Source organism: Vanrija albida (genome assembly GCF_041260175.1).
Source record: "Vanrija albida strain AlHP1 chromosome Unknown contig_4, whole genome shotgun sequence".
NCBI lineage: Eukaryota > Fungi > Basidiomycota > Tremellomycetes > Trichosporonales > Trichosporonaceae > Vanrija > Vanrija albida.
Window position 1 is genome coordinate 101,547 of NW_027191423.1, and position 19,010 is coordinate 120,556.

Below are 19,010 nucleotides of genomic sequence, written 5' to 3' on the forward strand. Positions count from 1 at the left end.
CCCGCCCTCCACTCGCGGACGACTTCCGCACGGCCGGGAACGGCCTCGCGACGTCTTAGTAATGACCGAGCCGGCTGGAGTCCCAGCCGGGGCCTGCTCACATGGGCCACTCAGGCCAGCTGCAGTATGGCCTACTGCCCACGCCAAGCGGCAGCTTTCGTGTTCGCCTCCACGGCTCCCGCAAAGCCTGGTCGGCACATTGCCACGCCACTTGGACTGCAAGTGCTAGTGCGCCTCCGGGTCCTCGACGAGCACCTTGGATAAGCCCCCCTTACTTCCTCTGAAGGCTGACTTTGAGCCCCACGCCCTGGCCACGGGGCATGATTCGCGACGGATGAGACCTCATGGCTGGCGAGGCTCACGACGATCATTCGAGCAACGAACAGCATCAAGCAAAGGTGCCACCGTGTTTCGCGGCGGCTGGTAGCGTTAGAGATTAGCCCTCGCCGATGGCCGTGGAGAGTTCACACGGCACTGCATTGCTTCTACTTTGTGCTCTTGTCAACCCTACAAGTTGTAGCCCCAGTGCACGAAGATGCTCGTGTCCTTCACGTCCTTCGGGGCAATCTTGTCGAATACCGCCTTTGAAATTGCCACATCGCCCATGGCGCAGCTCTCGCATGTGCCGACGATGCGCGCAACAGCGATCTCGCCCGAAACGTCGCCCTTGATGGTGATTGTGCCGTTGCACTTGGACAGCGCCTGGTGGATTCCCGTCTTGATGACGAGGTCGTCAGGCCCATGGAAGTTTTGGGGTTGACAGAGGTTGAGTGAAGGCATTGTCGCATCATAGAGTCGAGCATTGCCAAGCCAATTCAAGTCAGGCTCGGCGGTCGGCTTGACGGTAGTGCTGGTGGTGGTGGAGCTGGCAACGGCGCTCGACTCGCCGACGCTCACGCTCGACTCGCCCCCGCTGCTGCTCCCCGAGCCGCCCTTGCCCCCCTTGCCGCCCTTGCCTCCCTGGCCGCCGTTTGAACCGCCACCGGCGCCGCCATTGCCGCCGTTGGCGCCTGAACCACCGCCCGGGCCGTCGCCGCCAGCGCCGCCATCACCTCCCGCACCGCCAGCACCGCCAGGCGCGACCGCCGTGGACTCGGGCGTGGGCGAGATGGTGAGGCCGAGGGCCACGGCTTGACGTCAGTGCCAAGACGGAAGCTGGAACTCACATTGGAGGCTGAGGAGCACGACTGCGAGGGAAGACCAGGTGTTCATGTTGCTTTGTGTGTGGGTGTGGATGGGCGAGACTGTTGAGTCGAGGGACTGGCACCCACCGGCCTGCTTAACTACCTTCCGGGAGAGCTTTATTGCGGGAGAGAGCAACCCCCGTCGTGCTGCTAGAGCAGTGCTGAAGAGTCGTCGTTATCGGCATACGCACATGTCGCAGTGGACAGAGGCACCGGGACGGCAACATTGGCGCGTTGCATGCGAGCCGGCGGCCCTGTGAAACCACCCCAAGACCTTAACCGCCTTGACATTGGGCTCAATCTCATCTGCCAGCCTTGGTGACCTGGGGATGCCATGTAGCCGGCTCGGTCGACCTCGTCATTCCAGTGCCTATCTTCCCGTCTTCGCCCAAGTGTGCGCACCGGGATGAGCTCGTCGTGAAGCAACAACAAAAGTGTCGTAAAGGTCCCACTCCCTTCCCTCTGTCCCAAGCAACACAAAGACAACGGTGGCACAAGCCGGGTCAACTACATGTGACAGCTCTCACAGTACCACAGTCGCACACAACACCCACAGCTGCACACTGTCCACCGCCACGTTCGTGCCACGAGGCTCCAAAGTGCTCGCGGCTCCGCAGCAATCGTGATGCCGGTTTGACCCAACGATCTGCTCAAAGGGGCCCCGGCCCGGCACTCGTCATGTTTATCTCAACAACCAGCCCCTCCACATGTGCCTGGCCAACATTGCGAGCCCGGGACCGAAGTCATTGGACACGACATTGACATTGACTCGACTCTGTAACGCTCAGAGGAAGGCGGGAAAGGGACAAAAGGGAGTCGATTGGCCGGCAGGATGAGTTGTCGCATGTCCTGATTTAAGTCGAACAGCCGCAGCAAGAGCTCGTTCGCGATCAACCCGTCAACGGCGCATTTCAGCCCCCAGCAGAACCAAGCCGCATGTCGGCTCACATCCATTCAATCTCACTCGCGCCTCCGAACGAGCTGGTCGAGCAAATCGTCGCTGGCCTTGATCCCCAGGAGCCAGCTGAGCGGCATGCCGTCGCCACCTTCCTGCACACGGCTCAGATTCTCACTCAAGTGAATATGCAGCTATTCCACGACTGGAGGAGTCCAAACGAGCTTGTCGACAGCTTCGTGCGCACGGCTCAGATCCTCACTCAGGTGAACAAGCAGCTGTTCAACGGCTGGACCAGTCCAACCGAACTTGTTGAGCAAGTCGTCGCCAGCCTTGATCCCCAGGGGCCAGCTGAGCGGCATGCCGTCGCCAGCTTCCTGCGCACGGGTCAGATACTCACACGAGTGAACAAGCAGCTATTCAACGGCTGGAGGAGGCCATACGACCTTCGACTCTCGGCTACGCTTCCAAACGAGATTGTTGAGCAAATCGTCACCAACCTCGATCCTCAATTGCCCGCTGACCGGCACGCCCTCGCCAACCTCCTGCGCACGTCTCAGGCGTTCTGGGAACTAGCCGCTCCCTTGCTGTACCATAGTCTCCGGTTCGAACACGACAAGCTCATTTCGCTTCTCGATGGTCCGGACGGGGAGTACTACCGTCACGTCGTCGGGAAGATCCGATGGAGGCCGCCGCCCCCAATGCCATTCAGCGAACGCAAGCGGCGCTCGTTCACCTTCGTTCGTCACTTCCGCCTCACAGGATACCTCTATGAGCACACAACGAGGCGGCTCATCTATGTGTCCCTTCCCAACACTCCATTGTTCCCCAATGTGGAGAAGCTGTGTCTGGTCGTGCGATCTGATCTGTTCAGACATGACGGAGATGTGCTCCCGCGCTCCCCACCCCAGAAAGACTTCCTCCTCTTCGACAACCCCCACGTCTGTGCCGAATCCTGGACCGCGGTTCACCAGCTGCATTGGCTTCCCATGAAGGCCATCCAGTCCTTTACATTTCACGGGAGGCCGGACGAGTTGCACGAGATGGACTCTCTGCAGCCCGAGGCTCTTGAGAAGGCGCGGACCGCTCGACGGATCCGGATCTACGACGACGGCGGCCAGGAATGCTTTCGCGATAATGTGAACACACTTGGGTTTTTGAGACCTGTCGAACTTGGCCTCCCCCCGATTGAGCACTTCGAGTACAGCGGCAAGCGATGTCTCCACTACCTCACTGGAAGATACGATTTCCCCTCAGACTGTCCTCCATCTCAAGTTACTTCCGTCTCCCTTGAAGGGGTGGAGATATCGGCTTTCAATGACGAGAACTGTTCGCAAGCCCCAGTCTGTGTAGTCTGCGGTGAGTGGACTGGTAGACCCCAACGACCGTGCTATGACGGCTGATACGCGTCACAAGACGGGACATTTGCGGTTTTAACCGACTGGGGTGACAAGTACAAGGCCTATGAAGAAAGGGCCAAGTGGTGGGGGGCAGACATGAAGGACTACGGCTCTCGGAAGAACTTCATTGTTGTAACGCGTTAGAGGCACCTTCTCGGCTCCTTACAAATCAGCTCTGCCAATCGCTTTACAATACTTCCTTGTCTCTCCGTTATGCCAATCCGGTTTCACTCTACGAGCGTGTCGTACAAAGAGGGAGTCTCCTCGGCCACAACCCGTCCAGCTTAGATGGGTCTGGACTGGACCTGAAGGTGGTGAGGGGCAGGCCTATTGTTCGCAACGTCGTCGGCGCGTCCGAGGTGGTAGTGGGCAGTGTTCTCATTCGCCGATCGGTTCCTCAGATCATCCAGTGACAAGGATGAGCTTTTGTTCCGAATCTGTAGGCTGTCGGCAATCACCTTCGTCTTAGAAAGTCGCCACGAAGGATGTACATAGGTAATTGTAGGGGGATGCGGTGCAGAAGGGGGGATGTGGTGCAGCATCTGGCTTGTGGGATGGTCTAATATCAGGCGACGACCCAAGTTTGTATCAACGTGTCACTTTGTTGCCTGTGTAACGCCTTGGAAACGGGAGCAGCGCAGGCCAAATGTTGAGTTCTCGCTCCACTGATCCACTGACAGCACAGTATCGACTTGGTGGTCTACTTCAAGGACCTATGGTAGCAGAGCCGTCAACCGCGCACGCCTCAACCGCCAGAGGATCGAGGTCAATGACGGCGCACACCCATCGAATCTCGCCCAGCCTTCCAAACGAGCTGACTGAGCGTATCGTGCGCGAGCTGGATGCCAACTTGCCAGCTGATCGGCAAGCCCTCACCAACCTCCTACGCACGTCTTCCGCGTTCTGGGAACTGGCAGCTCCTTTACTGTACCACAGCCTGAAGTTCGAACACGATGAACTCATCTGGCTGCTCGATGGCAGGTGCGACGACCCCGACCACCCGTGGGAGACACCACCGCCCATCCCAGCTCTCAGTGAACGCAAGCGACGCTCGCTCACATTCACTCACCGGATCCGCATTGGAGGAATCATTCCAGACCACACACTGAGGCGACTCGTCGCCCTGTCCCTCCCCGACACTCCCTTCTTTCCCAGCGTCGACGAGCTATGCCTGGCCGGGCCAAATGATTTGGATCATTTCTGGGAACGTGACTCTGGCATAGGCTCCCCGCCACCTCAAGACTTTATCCTCTTCGACAGCCCGAACGTCTGTGCATCAGTCTGGAGTGCATTCGACCAACTACATTGGCTCCCCATGAGAGGCATGCAGTCGTTTACATATCACGGGTTCGATGCCCGGCAGCACCTGGGTCAGATGCCATGGGACAAGAGCGATACGACAGGCTACACGACCAAATGGATACCCCCAGATTGGACAGCTTTCCAGATTTACGACGATACAGGCGGTGAATCTGTCCGCCATGCTTTGGACACGCATGCGTGGTTGCAAAGCCTCCGAGTGCGTCGACCTGGGATTCCCCCGATTGAGTACCTCGAGTACGGTGGCAAGGAGTCCCTCTCAGCCCAGGACGGATACCCAGGACCCTCCCAAGACTTTTCCGAAGCTGCAGTGAACACCAAGGCCTATCCAATGATCAAGATCTCAACGTACAACGACTACAACTGTTCGCAGGCCCCAGGATGTGTAGTCTGTGGTGAGTGTAGCAGCTGCCATGTGTAGCAGTTACCGTGTGATGCGCAATGCTTGCTGACCTGGTTCGGCAGGCAAGACATTTCTCTTTCTATCAGCATGGGGTCACAAGTGGAAGGCGTTTCAGACACAGTATGCCTGCAAGTAACGCTTTTTCAGGAACCGGTAACGTGTCAACATCCGGCGTGGGTTCCACGACAGCCGCTGTTTCTCTTGACAGAGTACATTCAAGTCGAGTTGCAGTGTCAACCTCGACCGTCAACCCCAAGCAAACCCAATGACCCAGCACTCGGCGCCGACCCTCCCAAACGAGTTGATCCAGTCTATTGTGGCCGAGCTCGACCCCAATTCGCCGACAGATCGACAAGCCCTCGCAACGCTCCTGCGCTGCTCCTCGGCATTCTGGGACCTGGTTGCACCCGTGCTCTACCGCAGTCTTGCGTTTGACGGCGACGAGGTCTCCTTCTTGATTGATGGCCCACATAAGCCTTGGGAGACCCCGGCACAGCTACCGCTTAGCGATCGCAAGCGGCGCTCCCTGACCTTTGTTCGCCGCATGGTTATCGGGGGAGACATTGAACCTTGGATTCTGGAGAGGTTGGCGGCTGTATCTCTCCCGCACACGCCACTTTTCCCCAACGTCGACAAGCTCCATCTGGGCGAACCTATCAATTACATGGCCGTTTGGGATCATATGCCCAACCCTTCCCACCCACCACCGAAGGATTTTGTCCTGTTCAACAATCCGGACCTCTGCGCATGGGAAGGGGGCGCCCACGAGAAGTTGGGATGGCTCCCAATGAAGGGGATGCGCTCGTTTTCGTTCCACGGACCCCAGGCGAAACAGTTCTTGTTTTATTCTCTCAGGTGGGACAAGCACGATGACATCGCGGAGACCTACCTAGAATGGGTTCCGCCGGACTGGACGACTTTCCGGATCTACGACGACTCGGGAGCGGGTTTCATGGTCCGGGATAGCGACGCATTGGTTCGCCTCGAGCAGACCATCCGAGCCTCCCACACTGGGCTATCGCCCATTGAGTGTTATGCGTACTACGAGAAAGAAGTCTGCCCATGGGTCCACGAGTACCTGGAGAACCACGCCAAGTTCGCAGCGAAATCGACCCCAAACTCGATGATCAAGGTCTCCACCTACAGCGAAGAGGATGTAAACAGCACGACACTACCTCCAGTCTGCGACGTTTGTGGTGAGCTTAACTAGCCGCAACCCACCTGCCGTTGCTGATCCATCCTCGCAGGCGAAACATTCAGATGTCTATCGCAATGGGGCCGGGAGGCAAAGGCCTACTATGCGGCTGTAGGATTCAACTGATGCATCTCGTTCTACTTTGCGCCCTTAGCATCCACCGACCTGTCGTACAGCTTGCCGCAGCTGGGTGACGCCTTGCTGACGGCCTGGTGCACGGCGTCCGGGTCCGGGAGCCACGCGTCGAGGTCGCGGAGCTGTTCGATGACCTCCTGTGCCGACTTGTCGGTGGACACGCGGCCCTCCTTGTGTGCCCAGTACTCGACGTTTGCGACTGGGATGCCGGCCTGGCGCGCGATCCGGCGGATCTTGGTGACGAGCTTGTGCCGGTCGCCGTCGTAGGCCTTGTTGAACTGCTTGACGAGCTTCTCAACGTCGCCGCCGTCGTCGTGCGCCTTGACGTCCTCCCATACCTTGGCGGCGACGGCCTCGAGCTCATTGAGCTCCTCACGGTCAATTTGCGCGAGCGCACTGAGCGCCTTGTCGACCTCGGCCTTGGACGGCACGCGACCGACGAGGAACTGGTGTCAGATGTGCAAGTGGGGGCACTTACGTCGACAAGCTGGCTGCGGTCCTCGCCGATCTGGAACCTCAGATCAGCGGACACCTTTTGCCAGTCGATCTTGGAGGGGTCGGCCTTCTCGATCTCCTTGGTGATGCGGTCCGTGACCGTCTTGACGTCGTTGCCAAACTCCCTGAGCTCGTTGACGGCGGCTTCGGCGTCCTTCTGGGAGAGGTTCGGGAACACGCCGGCGGGACCCGAGATGATGTTGGGCAGCGACTCGGCGTAGACCTTCACGACTGGGGCGGGCGCCCATGGCTCGAACGCGCGCGTGGCGAGCACCGTGTCCGAGAGGCTGGGGTGGATGTGGGATGCGCCAGCCGTGGTGTTTGAGGCCGCGCGTGCAGCCTGGGCGAGGTGGGCGAGGTCTCCGAGAGCCTCGACACCCCTCTCCTCGTTGCGGTAGTAAAAGAAGAGGCCGACGGCAGCGACGACCACACCGCCGACAAGGATAAAGTTCTTGGTCTCCTTCATCCAGTGATGCTTCTTGTGCTCTTCATGCAGCTTCTCTCCCCGGACAGCGTCCCACCCTGGTTGGTCTTTGCCACTGACTGTCGCGTTTCCGCGCAGAGGTTGGCTGCGGATACCGAGCAGTGTGAATCGGGGGCTCATGGGTCGCTGGGAGGTCAGCCGGGTCCGCTGCACGTCCTCACACAACGCGCGGCCAGCGCCAGCCTCGCGGGAGAGGTCATTGTAGTCGGCTTCATGTTGAGTGAGTGAGTGGGTAACATGACATGCATTGACATGGGGCACCCAATATCAGCACACCTGCTCGACCACATACGCATCCCATGACGTCCCCACCAAGAGCGACGTGCGTCGGAGAGGTCAGTGGAGAGAAGTGGACTCGTCAAGTGGAGGCCCGAACATAGATGTGTCGATGACGTGAACATGGTCCAGGCTGTATGGGAACTACCTCGGTCGATCTCTAGCCGGCTACAACTTGCCCCGCCTCGCTCAATCCTGGTTACGAATGACCACCTTGATCTCATGTCCGCTCCTAACCGCCTTGAAGGCCTCCTCGGACTCGGTGAGGCCAAACGTCTTGGTAACGAGCGGGCGGACGTCGACGAGGCCGCGCTCGAGAAGGTCGATGCCGTCTTCAAAGCAGCGTGCCGTGTAGTGGAACGCGCCGGACAAGTTGATCTCCTTGGTGGCGACCTGGAGGATCGGGAACGACACGAGCGGCGCCCCGAGGCCCGCCTGCACGACTAACCGCTTCAGCAATGCCCCCTCACCCCCACTCACAGTTGCCACCAGTTCTTAGCAGCGCGATGCCGAGCTGGATCGGCGCCTCGGCACCAGTCGTGTCGATGACCACGTCGATCCCATCCTCGGCACCAATCACGTCGGTGAGGTACTCTGCGAATCTTGCGTGGAACTCGAGCGCGTCGGCGTCGGGCTCGGGCGAGCGCGCCACGAAAGTATGCGTGGCAGCGTACGCCCGCGCGAAGTGGAGCCGCTCCTGCGAGCGGTCGAGCGTGGTGATTGTACGCGCGCCGTATGCCCGCGCGACGGCCATGCACAGCAGTCCGAGCGGCCCGGCGCCGAGGACGACGACGTGGCTGTGCGGGCGTAGGTCGGCCCGCCTCGCAACCTGGATCGCAATGGCAAGCGGCTGGATGCAGCCCGCCTCCTCCCACGACAGGTTGGACGGGATCTTGACGGCGTTGCGCGCCGGGCAAGCGTACCACTGGCACAGGGTGCCGTCGGTGTGCGGCGCGGCCAGGTACTTTTCGTGCTTGCAGTAGCTGGGTGTGAGCACTGCAACTGATTACACCCACTTGAACGCCCCCTCCTTGCAGAAGCGGCAGTCGCGGCAGGGGAGACTCGGCTCGATGGCGACCCGGTCGCCCGGCTGGACAGTGTCGACGCCCGTGCCGACGGCGTAAACGATGCCGCTCGACTCGTGCCCCAGGACATGCGGCTGCTCGATAACCGACGTCCCGATGCGGCCCTTGGAGTAGTAGGACACCTGGAGTCAGCGAGGCGCGTGCCAGCAACGCACGTCGGTTCCGCAGATGCCGGTCGACATGACCTTGACGAGCACCTCGTTGTCGCCCACTTCTGGGATTGGGCGGTCCTCGACCACCACCTCCTCAATGCCAGTGAGCACGCAGTGGAGGTTCGTCCCGTCGACGGTGAAGTCGGTGATGGGCTCGGCGTCGATATGGGTGTGGCCGTAGCCCTTGGAGTAGCCGTTCGAGAGAGTCATGGCTGGGTGGCGGTTAGGGGTGGAACGGAGGAAAGACACCGATAGAAGTAGCTGTCACCTTGGTGGCTTTATGGCTTACAGGAGCCTTGTTATCGCACGCGCCCAGCCTTCGCCCCGCCGGCACTGCCATGCATGTGGGCACGCACAGGCAACACATTGGGCGCGGCGTTCTCGAATGTGGTTGGCTCGCACACGCCATGCGGTTGTACTCTATTGCCGCCCTCGAGCCTCAGCTCGTCATTGTTGCCTCATCAGTCCTGGCACGAGCCTCCTTCCACGCCTTCTGCACACACGTTCGGAACCATGCAATAGCAATACATTGATAGCTTCTAAATATTAACCCTATTAAACAATGCCGTGCGTCTTCTCGAGCTTGACGTTGTTGACCGAGCCCGCGTCGCTGGGCGTCTTGGGCAGAGCCTCGCCCGTCTTGCTCGTCTCGGTGCGGGTGACGGCCGTCGACGCGGGCGGGGCCCGGGCGCGCTTGGCATCCCTCCTGCGGAAGTAGATGCGCTTGCACCACTTGTACGCCTCAGAGGCGATAAAGTAGACAATGACCATGCCGAAGACGATACCCCACTCCCACTTGAGCTGGCCGATAAGGAACACCTTGTCGTTGATGACGGGGATGTAGACGACGGGGAACATGGACAGGACCAGGACCACGACGCACCACAGCAGCACCTTGTTGTCCATGAGGTTCATCTTGAACAGGGACATGGTCGAGTGCTTGCACTGGAGCGCGTGAATGAGCATGACGATCATGAGGGTCGCCATGCAGCAGGCGCGCGCGGCGAACACGGGGTCGCACGAGGCGCTGGCCCTGTCGTTACAGTCGACGCCCAGGTCGCCAGGGAAGTAGCCGTACATGACGATGACAAAGTTGATGAGGGCCTGAGCACCCATGAGGAGGCCGTAGAATGCGAGGTCGATGTAGAACTCCCACGTGAACAGGGTGCGGTACTCGGATGGGGGCTGGTCCATGGCATCGGCCGCCGTGGGCTCGAGGCCGAGGGCCATGGCGGGAGGGCCAGCGGTGAGGGTGTTGATCCAGAGCGCGGCGACGGGGGAGAGGGGGAAGACCGAGTGGCCCTTCTCATCGCGGAAAGCCAGGCCAATGAGCAGGACGACCAGCTCGCCAATGTTACCCGAGAGGAGGTAAAGCAGGAACTTGGACAGGTTCTTGAAGACGGAGCGGCCCTTGCGGATGGCACGAATCGCCGACGCAAAGTTGTCGTCGGTGAGGATGATGCGTGCCGACTGCTTTGCGACGTCCGAGCCCGTGCCCATGGCGACACCGACGTCGGCACGCTTGAGCGCCGGCGAGTCGTTGACGCCATCGCCCGTCATGGCCGTCGTCTGTTTCCTGCGGTGGATGGCATCGACCATGCGCACCTTAGTCTCGGGGGCACAACGGGCAACAACAAGAGGCAAGTCGTCGAGCGCGTCGACCTCTGCGTCGGTGAGCGCGTCAAACTGCTGGCCAGTCATGACGGCGCTCTTCGAGTACGACTTGGAGCCGTCGAGGATGCCGATCTGGAGGGCGATAGCGGTGGCGGTGGCGGGGTGGTCTCCGGTCAACATGCGCGGCGTGATGCCGGCCTTGCGGCAGTCGGCGACGGCGCCAGGCGACTCCTTGCGAGGGGGGTCAAAGATGCCGGCGAGGCCGAGGAAGGTGAAACCCTGCTCAAAGTCGGCCCGGGGCATGGCCTTGATCGCGGCCTCCTTGTCGACAGGGGCATACTTGGCGGCAAAGGCAAGAACACGGAGACCCTGGGACGCGAGGGCCTCGACCTTGGTCATGATCTCGGCGAGGACGGAGTCGGTGAGCGGCTGGTCGCGCACGTGGGTGCAGCAAGGAAGGACACGCTCCACGGCGCCCTTGAGGACACAAACGAGCTCGGGCTTCTCGCCGTCGACGAGCTTGTAGGCCATGGACATGCGCTTGACGGTCGAGTCGAAGGGGTGCTCGAGGACCTGCTCATAGTGGCCCTTGATAGGGTCGACGCGGAGGACGGACCCGCGCGACGTGTGCCGCTCGAGCTTGGCCTTGTCGGAGTGAGCATGGGTGATGGCGCCAGTGAGGTGGGGCTTGTCGAAGCCGAGCTTGTGCGCCGCGACCTGCAGCGCGACCTCGGTCGGGTCACCGTTGGCCTGGTACCCCTGGCCCTCTTCAGTGCCGGGGGCGAGGGTCGCCTGGTTGCAGAGCGAGGTGCAGATGGCGAGCTCGCGCAGGCCGCGCTCCATGGTCGACACCTCGACGGGTGCGACGTCGTCCTGGTCCACATCCTTGTCGTCGAGAGTGGCGCCGCTAACCAGTGGCGTGTCGTCGGGGGTGACCTCGCCGCGGGGGTAGAAGGGGTCAGAGCCCGTCTCGAATCCGTAAACCTGGCCGGTGGTCGTGTCGGTGGGGGCGGCGCCGTCGCGCGAGTCCTGGACGGGCACCCACATCTTCTTGACGACCATGCGGCCGACAGTGAGGGTGCCGGTCTTGTCGGAGCAGACGTTGTAGATGCCGGCGAGCGCCTCGATGGCGTCCATACGACGGACGAGGGCGTTGCGCTTGGCGAGATCCGACGACGCTTGGGCGAGCGTGAGCGAGACGACGGCGACGATGGACACGGGCAGCATGGACACGGCGGCAGCGACAGTGTACGTCGCCATCGACTTGGGAATGTTCTTGAATCCAGTCGAGGCGAGGACGACGATGGCGGTCACGATGGCAGCGCAGAGGAGCGTGTAGGCGAGCGAGTTGAGCTTGATCTGGAGGGGCGAGGTCTCAGCCAGGCCGAGCGTCACCTTGATGCGGTGGACGCGGGCAGCCCAGCCGGTCTCGGTGCGGACAGCCTTGTTCTGCAGAGCCTTGGCGATCTTTCCAATCTCGGTGCCCATGCCAGTAGACGTGACGACGACGTGTGCGCGGCCCTTTGTGATCTGGGCACCCGAGAAGACCATGGAGACGCGGTCGCCGACGGGGCAGTTGTCCTCGCCGACCGGCTCGGACTGCTTGGCGACAGGCAGAGACTCGCCCGTGAGGAAGGCCTCATCGGCCTCGAGGTTGCTGACACCGTCGAGGACGCGACCGTCGGCCGGCACAATGTCGCCGTTCTTGATGACCACAATGTCGCCCGGCACGACTTCGTCAACGGCGATGGTGCGCGTCGATACGACGCCGGCGGCGTTGTGGCGCACAACATTGGCAATTGGTGCGCCGACGCTCTCGAGGCTCGCGACAATCTTCTCGGCCTCCCATTCTGTCCATGTGCCGACAGAGATGTTGAGGAGGATGAGCGCGGCAATGACACCGCCGCTGATCCAGTCCATGACACCAAAGGACACGGCCATGGCACCGACTGTGCGCGTTAGCGAGATTGCCGCGCTCGTCGGTGATCGCCCTCTGTTCACGACCATGACTCACTCAGGATCGCCGTCATGGCGTTTGCGACTTGGCGTCCGATAATCTTCCAAATGTTGGCCTTGGGGGGCGGCTTGATGCGGTTCGGGCCGTACTTGGCCAGCCGCTGGGCCGCTTCCTCCTCGGACAGACCGATCTTGGGGTCGACATTGAGTGCAGCGACGACTTTGGACGCCTCGGCGGTGTGCGCGGAAAAGTCGAGCGCCGACACTGGCTCGGGCACGTTTTTGTTGTTGTTCCCGGGCATGGTGGCTTACGAGGCGTTGGCGGATGAGGGGGAGAGAAAAGTCGAGTTTGCTGCGATTCTAGTTATGCGTCGCAGGTGCCGGGGTTGCTGTGGTATGCGAATGTGTTATCTCATGTGATTGTCCATGAGTGGAGCTGCCGATGGGTCGTAGTGGAGCGTCAAGAGCTGGCTGGAACTTGTTTGTGGAGCTTGTCGGGGAGGTTTGCTCGGCTTCCGCCACGGCGCTCGCCTTTATACATTGTCTGACAATTTGCGTCGGCACGGCCATGCCGAGGCATGTCACCCAGGACTCTCTTGGCACTGGCGTTTTCCGCGTGGTCCTCTCCATAAACGTTCTAGAGCAAGGCATGCAGCGCAGGCTGAATACTCGCAAGAGCTTGCAGATGAAGACGAGGCTCGTGGGTGTGTGTCAGAGTTTATCCTCTAGTTTTTCCAGGTAGGCAACTTTATCCCAGCCCCCACCCAGCCATTCATCCACCGCACCAGGCGCCTCTCATAGGATGAAAACAGGCGGAAACAGGTCGTTTGAGCGGAAGCCCAGGCACATGAGTCGCGTGGGGGAGTAGGGAGCGCGGGAAGTGACATCACCAAGTAGCGGCCTCCCTACAGACAAGTGGCCGCAGGCTCCCTCCGGATCATTCAACTCGAGTGGGCAGTCGGCACAGCGGAGCGCCGAACTGTCACTCCCTGTTCGCGTAGAGCCACTCGCACCACCAGTTGCAGTATTCCTCGGATGCTTCTTTGTGGAGCCGAGTGCCCACCAAGCGCTCGGAAATAACTCGACCGCGCCGAGGATGATGGATGATTGGTTTGTCCGCCACAGTCATTGAAAGCGCTCCGCCCAGACGACGCGCTGGAGGCATCAGCATCCGACGACATGGGGCCCAGTTCAGGCTGGCTGAATCACCCGCGTGCCTACTAGAGCATGACGTCTCCCACCCGGCCCTCCACCACGCGTCGCGGAGCGAGATGCGCATCCGGTTCGGCCCGTCCTTCAAGCAGAGATCCGGCGGCGGAGAAGCAGGCGGCGACGCAGCCGGCGGGTCGGGGCCGACCTCCGCGGGGGCGGCTGGGGCGGGGACGGGGCGGACTTTCGCGTCACTAGGAGGTACACGGCGAAGACGAGGGCAAGAACTGGCAACATGGTGGGAGTTTGACGAGGACTTGGGAATCGTCTGGTAATGTTCTTATCGGTCTCTGGCACCATGGGTCTCCACGGGGGAGACCTAACAAGGAGGAGGGCATGGGAATGGACACCACTGGACTTCACTGGAAGAAGGAATGCTCACCACCCAACACCGGGCTTCAACGATGGCTGGTACTCACACGACGCTCGGCTCGCTCCCGCGGTACATTGACCGAGGTTGACAACCACCTCTCATCATCCCCCCAAGGTATACGCTGCGTGCTCGGTCAAAATGATCCACTGCAGATGATCGACGAGCATGCCGAGATCATAACACCGCCGAGTGGCTTGCTGGGAACGTCGTCAACATGGACCGCAGCATGTGGCTTCGCGCTGTCGGCGACTTGAACATCCATCACAGCATCTCGTAAGTGGCAACAACACCATCACTCATCCACACTACGAACCAAGTGCCCATTGCTCATAGTGCTCTACCTCGCACTATCCTTTGTTTGTTCCCTCTCACTTGCAAGGCAGGTCCCACCCTCGGCGCCATGACGGCAGCCTAGCACCCCGAACAGGACGTCGGGAAGATCTGGAACAACTGTACGTTGGACGGGTGCGACGGGTTGTAGAAGCACAGGCTCTTGGTCGACGACGGTGGCACCGTCGTCGAGGTTGGGGAGTCGCTCGTCACGGGGGGAGGGATGCTGCTCCCGGTGGGCCCACGCCCGAGTCGCTCCACGGCGGCAATGAGCCCGGAAAGCTGCCACGCGATGTGGGCATAGCAGGGAACGGAACCGCGTCGGAGACATGCGACGGCGTGAAGAAGGTGCCTCAGTTGACGAGCGCTCAGTTGTCGGGGGTGGCGGGGATTGGCGAGGAGATCGTCCCCAGGAGTTGAGGTCCGGGGGTGGGCCCCTCAGACCCAAGTCTCCAGGGGGCGCTCATTGTGCTCGCCGGAGTCGTCGGGCTACGTGGGGATCTTCGAGGCCGACACCGTGAGTGTGCAGGCTGGAGTGAGGAGTAAGGCTACAAGCATTGCTGTGGCTCTGGGTGTGACATGCCCACACCCGCCTGCATGTCGACCTCCATTATGCGATCGTTGCTCTAACTACTTATGTGCCACGCTTTGCCCCGTGCCACCATCGGCATCCGCAGCTTAGAACTCGCCGCGCTCTTCAGTTGAACCCTAAGGGGGCTCTGTGCACTGCATCCTCTTGTTCGGACCTGCCTAGATACGATCGACTTCGTCTTCCCACCCGTGTATTTAGCGTCGAGCAACACAGCTTTGCGTGGGCTAATGCCAAGACGTCACAGTGGGTTCCGCATTTAGAGCTACGATTGGTGATGGTGCTACTACTTCATAGCAATTGTCCAGTGTCCGTTCTCAATGTCCTTTGGCCGGCACCGAGCTCACCCCTTGATGCAGCTCGTGTCGTTTCCGTAGATGTCAATGGGGTTGAGGATCCCATAGTTGCCCGCAGAGTCGTACAGGTACGCTGCACTGAGGTGGTGTCAGGAGGCGTGGCGCACCGTTAGACTTACAGGAACTTCGACCGCGTGTCCACAGGCCACATGTGGTATCCGTCCTCCGGGTCGGCATTGTTGATGACCCTCGGACCCTCCTGGAGGGCCCAGACGAGAGTGTACGGGGGCTGGCCCATCCCGAACACGACACGCACGGGTACACAGCGCGTGGGGTTCCACATGAGATTGATCCTGAGGTTGGGCGAGGTCGGAAGCGGCTGGTCGCTCGACGTCGTGGTCGAGGGGGGTGCGCTGCTGCTGGCCGGCGGCTGCGAGGACGGCGTGGGGATGACTTCCGACCCGGGCGGAGAGTTGGTTGGCGTCACAGCGGGGGTGGACGAGGGCGCGTCAGACCACGTGTTGGACGGCCAAGGCGGGCCTTCGGACCACGTCTCGATAGTGTCGCACTTCTTGTTACCGCGGAGCACGGTCGCCCGGCGCCAGATGGTCTTCCCGTCGCCCGTCTTGATCTGCGCCATGCTGCGGGTTAGCGGCGCCGGCACGGTCGGCCTTACAATGTCGCGCCGGGTGGGAAGGGCACGCGGTACGTGAACGACGTCTGGGTGATCCCCTCGTGGAACTCCCATGCGAGGAAGCCGCTGTGGGTTTCCACCGGCCCGCGCCAGTTGCCGAGCTGCAAGTCGAACGGCGGCTTGCCGGTCCACGAGACCGTTACCTCGCCGCATTGCTGGGGAAACCGGGGGTTGAAGGATACCGTCGGAGGCTTGCCGCGCTCGTCGAGGTTTCGGCCGTCGTGAGTGAGGCCGAAGTCGTCAACAGCCCCAGGAAGGGCTGACGCCGCGACAGTGAGGGCGGAGATGAGCGTCAGGAGTGAGCCGAGCAGCATGATGAGAGGGTGGGGAGGGTGCGTGGGTTCACTCCCAGATGGCCGTGGCTTTTGTACTCGATCGGCGCCGAACGTGTGAGTAGCTCAGCTGATCTTTAGTTCAACCGGGGCAGTGCAGACTCGCCGTCTCCGCTACCTACTGTGCACGCGGGACAACTCTATCCCTCATGTGCGATGGGGACGGTCGGTGCAAACGAACACTGAACGGCGACAGGTGACACAGGGGGGTGGACTAGCGAACGGGCATTTGTGGAGTGGGCAGGTCGCTGGAACGTCGTCAATGCCGTCATCCAAATTCTTTGCCCGTTCCTCTCCTCCGCTGGAACGCTCATATCTAGTGGGTCGGTCGTGGGTCCGCGTCACTGGCGATAGTTAGAGTTCAGTGGGTGCGCGCCGCTCATTCCGACGCATGAACTGGGTGCTCGCGTTGTGGCGCTTAGTGGGTCCTCGGTCGGCAGTGTGCTTGAGATATCTGCCATTCGAGAACTCGAGATGGCTCGTCGCAGACGCAGCGAGCAACGGACAACCACCCATCTCCTCTCCCTGGGCACGGCGTCTGGCCCGAAGCTCCTTCGGGTCAGACCGCTGTTGGCGGCGCCACGGCCTGTGCATCCTTCAAGGGGTGCACGAGTGGCGCCACCCCAGCCCTTGACCCCTCCCCTCGTGATCCCCCTGGCAGCCGTGAGCGCCAAGAACGCCACTCTGTGGCTTTCAGGCTGAGTTGATGTCCCAAGCCACGCATATCATGCGCACAGGTGTGGAGGCAGGATTTCTTGCAATGTTCGGACACGGCCTCGAGTTGACCCGAACTCTGTTTCTCAGGTATCGGCGACGAGGAGGAGGAAGAGCGTCGGCCCGGGCTTTGGGCAGTGAGCGGAGGCCGGCGTCTGCGGCCGATTGAGCGCAACCAACAGTGCGGCTCCTCGTAGAGAAGCACTGGGAAACATCTTGTCGAGGTTGCTACTCAACTCATACTGAAGATGACGGTCGCACCTGCCCACTCCCACGACTGCTGCTCCCACGAGATCCCCTCGGCTGGCGAGGTGGCCAAGCGGGACGACATCTTCAAGCCCGAGGTAGGCGGCCTTCCTTACCCCGCTGACCCCAGGCGCAAGAGACCATCAAGGCCACCATCGAAGCCCACCGTGCCGACCTCATCGGCATCTCGGAGTACCTCAACGCCAACCCCGAGCTGGCGTGGAAGGAGGTCAAGTCGCACGCCAAGCTCGTGTCCTACCTTGAACACCAGGGCTTCGAGGTCACAGGCTACCCCGAGTACCCGACCGCGTTCCGTGCGGCGTACACCCACGGGGCTGGCGGGCGCGTGTTCGGCCTCAACTCGGAGTACGATGCACTCCCGGGTATCGGCCACGCGTGCGGGCACAACCTCATCGCCATCTGTGGCGTTGGCGCGCTGCTTGGCATCCGCGCCGCGATGAAGGCTCACGACATTGACGGCACCGTCGTCCTGATCGGCACTCCCGCCGAGGAGGGCGCCGCGGGCAAGGTCAAGCTGCTTGAGGCAGGCGCGTACGACGACCTCGGCGCGTGCATGATGCTCCACCCCGGCCGTGGGCCGGGCGACGCGTCGGGCGGCGCGGTCGTGCGCTCCCTCGCGATCCAGCACATCAAGGTCGAGTACTTTGGCAAGCCGGCGCACGCGGGCCTCGCGCCGTGGGAGGGCGTCAACGCGCTCGACGCAGCAGTCATGGCGTACTCGAGCATCGGGGTCATGCGGCAGCAGATCAAGCCCGAGAGCCGGTGAGTCGGGCCGTTGAGTGCCGAGCTGACCCTCAGCATCCAAGGCGTCATCACCGAGGGCGGCGGACACGCGGCCAACGTGATCCCGGCGCACACCGAGCTCAACTACCTCATCCGCGCGCCGACGGCGCTCGACCTCGCCCTCGTCCGGGACAAGATGCTCGGGTGCTTCGAGGGCGCGGCGACGGTGACGGGGTGCACCGTCACGACTGAGCTCGGGCCCGAGATGACCGAGCTGAGGAACGAGAAGACGCTGGCGACCGAGTACGCGCACGTCATGGGCCAGCTGTGGCACATCCCCGTGCAGGTCGCGCTCGGCGAGAGCATGGGCGCCAGCACCGACTTTGGCAACGTCACGCACTACATGCCTGGTGGGTGGTGTTGTGGACTCGGCTGACACGCAGCTTGCCACCCCATGTATGGCATCCCCGCGCCCGGCGGTAACCACACGCCAGAGTTCACGGCCGCGGCCGTGACCCCGCGCGCGCACGACGAGTCGATCAAGGCCATGACGGCCATGGCTTGCGTCGGGCTTCGATACCTCGCCGACCGCGAGTTCGCCCTGAACGTAAGTGGGGCTGGGGGCGTGGCTGACGATATCAGGTCGCGGATGGCTTCAAGGACGTCAAGAAGGAGCTGGCCGCTGAGCAGGCCGCTGCTGGCAAGGTGTAATAGAGCGAAGGGAGTAGTAGTAGAACAACCAGTATGCAGCGGCCAAATGGGATCCACTTGTGTCATGGGCCTTGAGTAAGGCAAGGTTGCCGCGCCGACGTCAGAGTGCCATAAGGGTGGTGCCTCGGCGGGTCTCTTGGCACCTACTGGTGCTGCGCTTCTTGGCGCAAATTGAGCA

At 61.4% G+C, this 19,010-nt stretch overlaps 8 protein-coding genes across 8 annotated transcripts; 3 read left to right on the forward strand and 5 right to left on the reverse strand.

The window, feature by feature from the left end:
* Positions 1-507: 507 nt before the first annotated feature.
* Positions 508-1,212, reverse strand: Q8F55_004758 (uncharacterized protein; the record flags this gene model as incomplete). Its single annotated transcript, XM_069353263.1, has 2 exons — positions 508-1,130; positions 1,167-1,212. The coding sequence occupies 2 exons, from the start codon at positions 1,210-1,212 to the stop codon at positions 508-510; spliced, it is 669 nt and encodes a 222-aa protein (XP_069207905.1).
* Positions 1,213-2,267: 1,055 nt separating this feature from the next.
* Q8F55_004759 (uncharacterized protein) lies at positions 2,268-3,623 on the forward strand (the record flags this gene model as incomplete). Its single annotated transcript, XM_069353264.1, has 2 exons — positions 2,268-3,438; positions 3,496-3,623. The coding sequence occupies 2 exons, from the start codon at positions 2,268-2,270 to the stop codon at positions 3,621-3,623; spliced, it is 1,299 nt and encodes a 432-aa protein (XP_069207906.1).
* Positions 3,624-5,467: 1,844 nt separating this feature from the next.
* Q8F55_004760 (uncharacterized protein) lies at positions 5,468-6,412 on the forward strand (the record flags this gene model as incomplete). Its single annotated transcript, XM_069353265.1, has 1 exon — positions 5,468-6,412. The coding sequence occupies one exon, from the start codon at positions 5,468-5,470 to the stop codon at positions 6,410-6,412; it is 945 nt and encodes a 314-aa protein (XP_069207907.1).
* A 122-nt stretch (positions 6,413-6,534) lies between these two features.
* Positions 6,535-7,493, reverse strand: Q8F55_004761 (uncharacterized protein; the record flags this gene model as incomplete). The annotated part of the gene is made up of 2 exons (XM_069353266.1): positions 6,535-6,978; positions 7,011-7,493. 2 exons carry the CDS (start codon positions 7,491-7,493, stop codon positions 6,535-6,537), a joined length of 927 nt encoding a protein of 308 aa, XP_069207908.1.
* A 483-nt stretch (positions 7,494-7,976) lies between these two features.
* Q8F55_004762 (uncharacterized protein) lies at positions 7,977-9,234 on the reverse strand (the record flags this gene model as incomplete). The annotated part of the gene is made up of 4 exons (XM_069353267.1): positions 7,977-8,230; positions 8,268-8,770; positions 8,804-8,994; positions 9,028-9,234. The coding sequence occupies 4 exons, from the start codon at positions 9,232-9,234 to the stop codon at positions 7,977-7,979; spliced, it is 1,155 nt and encodes a 384-aa protein (XP_069207909.1).
* A 345-nt stretch (positions 9,235-9,579) lies between these two features.
* On the reverse strand, positions 9,580-12,896 carry Q8F55_004763 (uncharacterized protein; the record flags this gene model as incomplete). The annotated part of the gene is made up of 2 exons (XM_069353268.1): positions 9,580-12,587; positions 12,653-12,896. The coding sequence occupies 2 exons, from the start codon at positions 12,894-12,896 to the stop codon at positions 9,580-9,582; spliced, it is 3,252 nt and encodes a 1,083-aa protein (XP_069207910.1).
* A 2,542-nt stretch (positions 12,897-15,438) lies between these two features.
* Q8F55_004764 (uncharacterized protein) lies at positions 15,439-16,399 on the reverse strand (the record flags this gene model as incomplete). The annotated part of the gene is made up of 3 exons (XM_069353269.1): positions 15,439-15,529; positions 15,571-16,032; positions 16,068-16,399. 3 exons carry the CDS (start codon positions 16,397-16,399, stop codon positions 15,439-15,441), a joined length of 885 nt encoding a protein of 294 aa, XP_069207911.1.
* A 980-nt stretch (positions 16,400-17,379) lies between these two features.
* Positions 17,380-18,832, forward strand: Q8F55_004765 (uncharacterized protein; the record flags this gene model as incomplete). Its single annotated transcript, XM_069353270.1, has 5 exons — positions 17,380-17,475; positions 17,508-18,160; positions 18,197-18,531; positions 18,565-18,728; positions 18,764-18,832. 5 exons carry the CDS (start codon positions 17,380-17,382, stop codon positions 18,830-18,832), a joined length of 1,317 nt encoding a protein of 438 aa, XP_069207912.1.
* Positions 18,833-19,010: the final 178 nt, after the last annotated feature.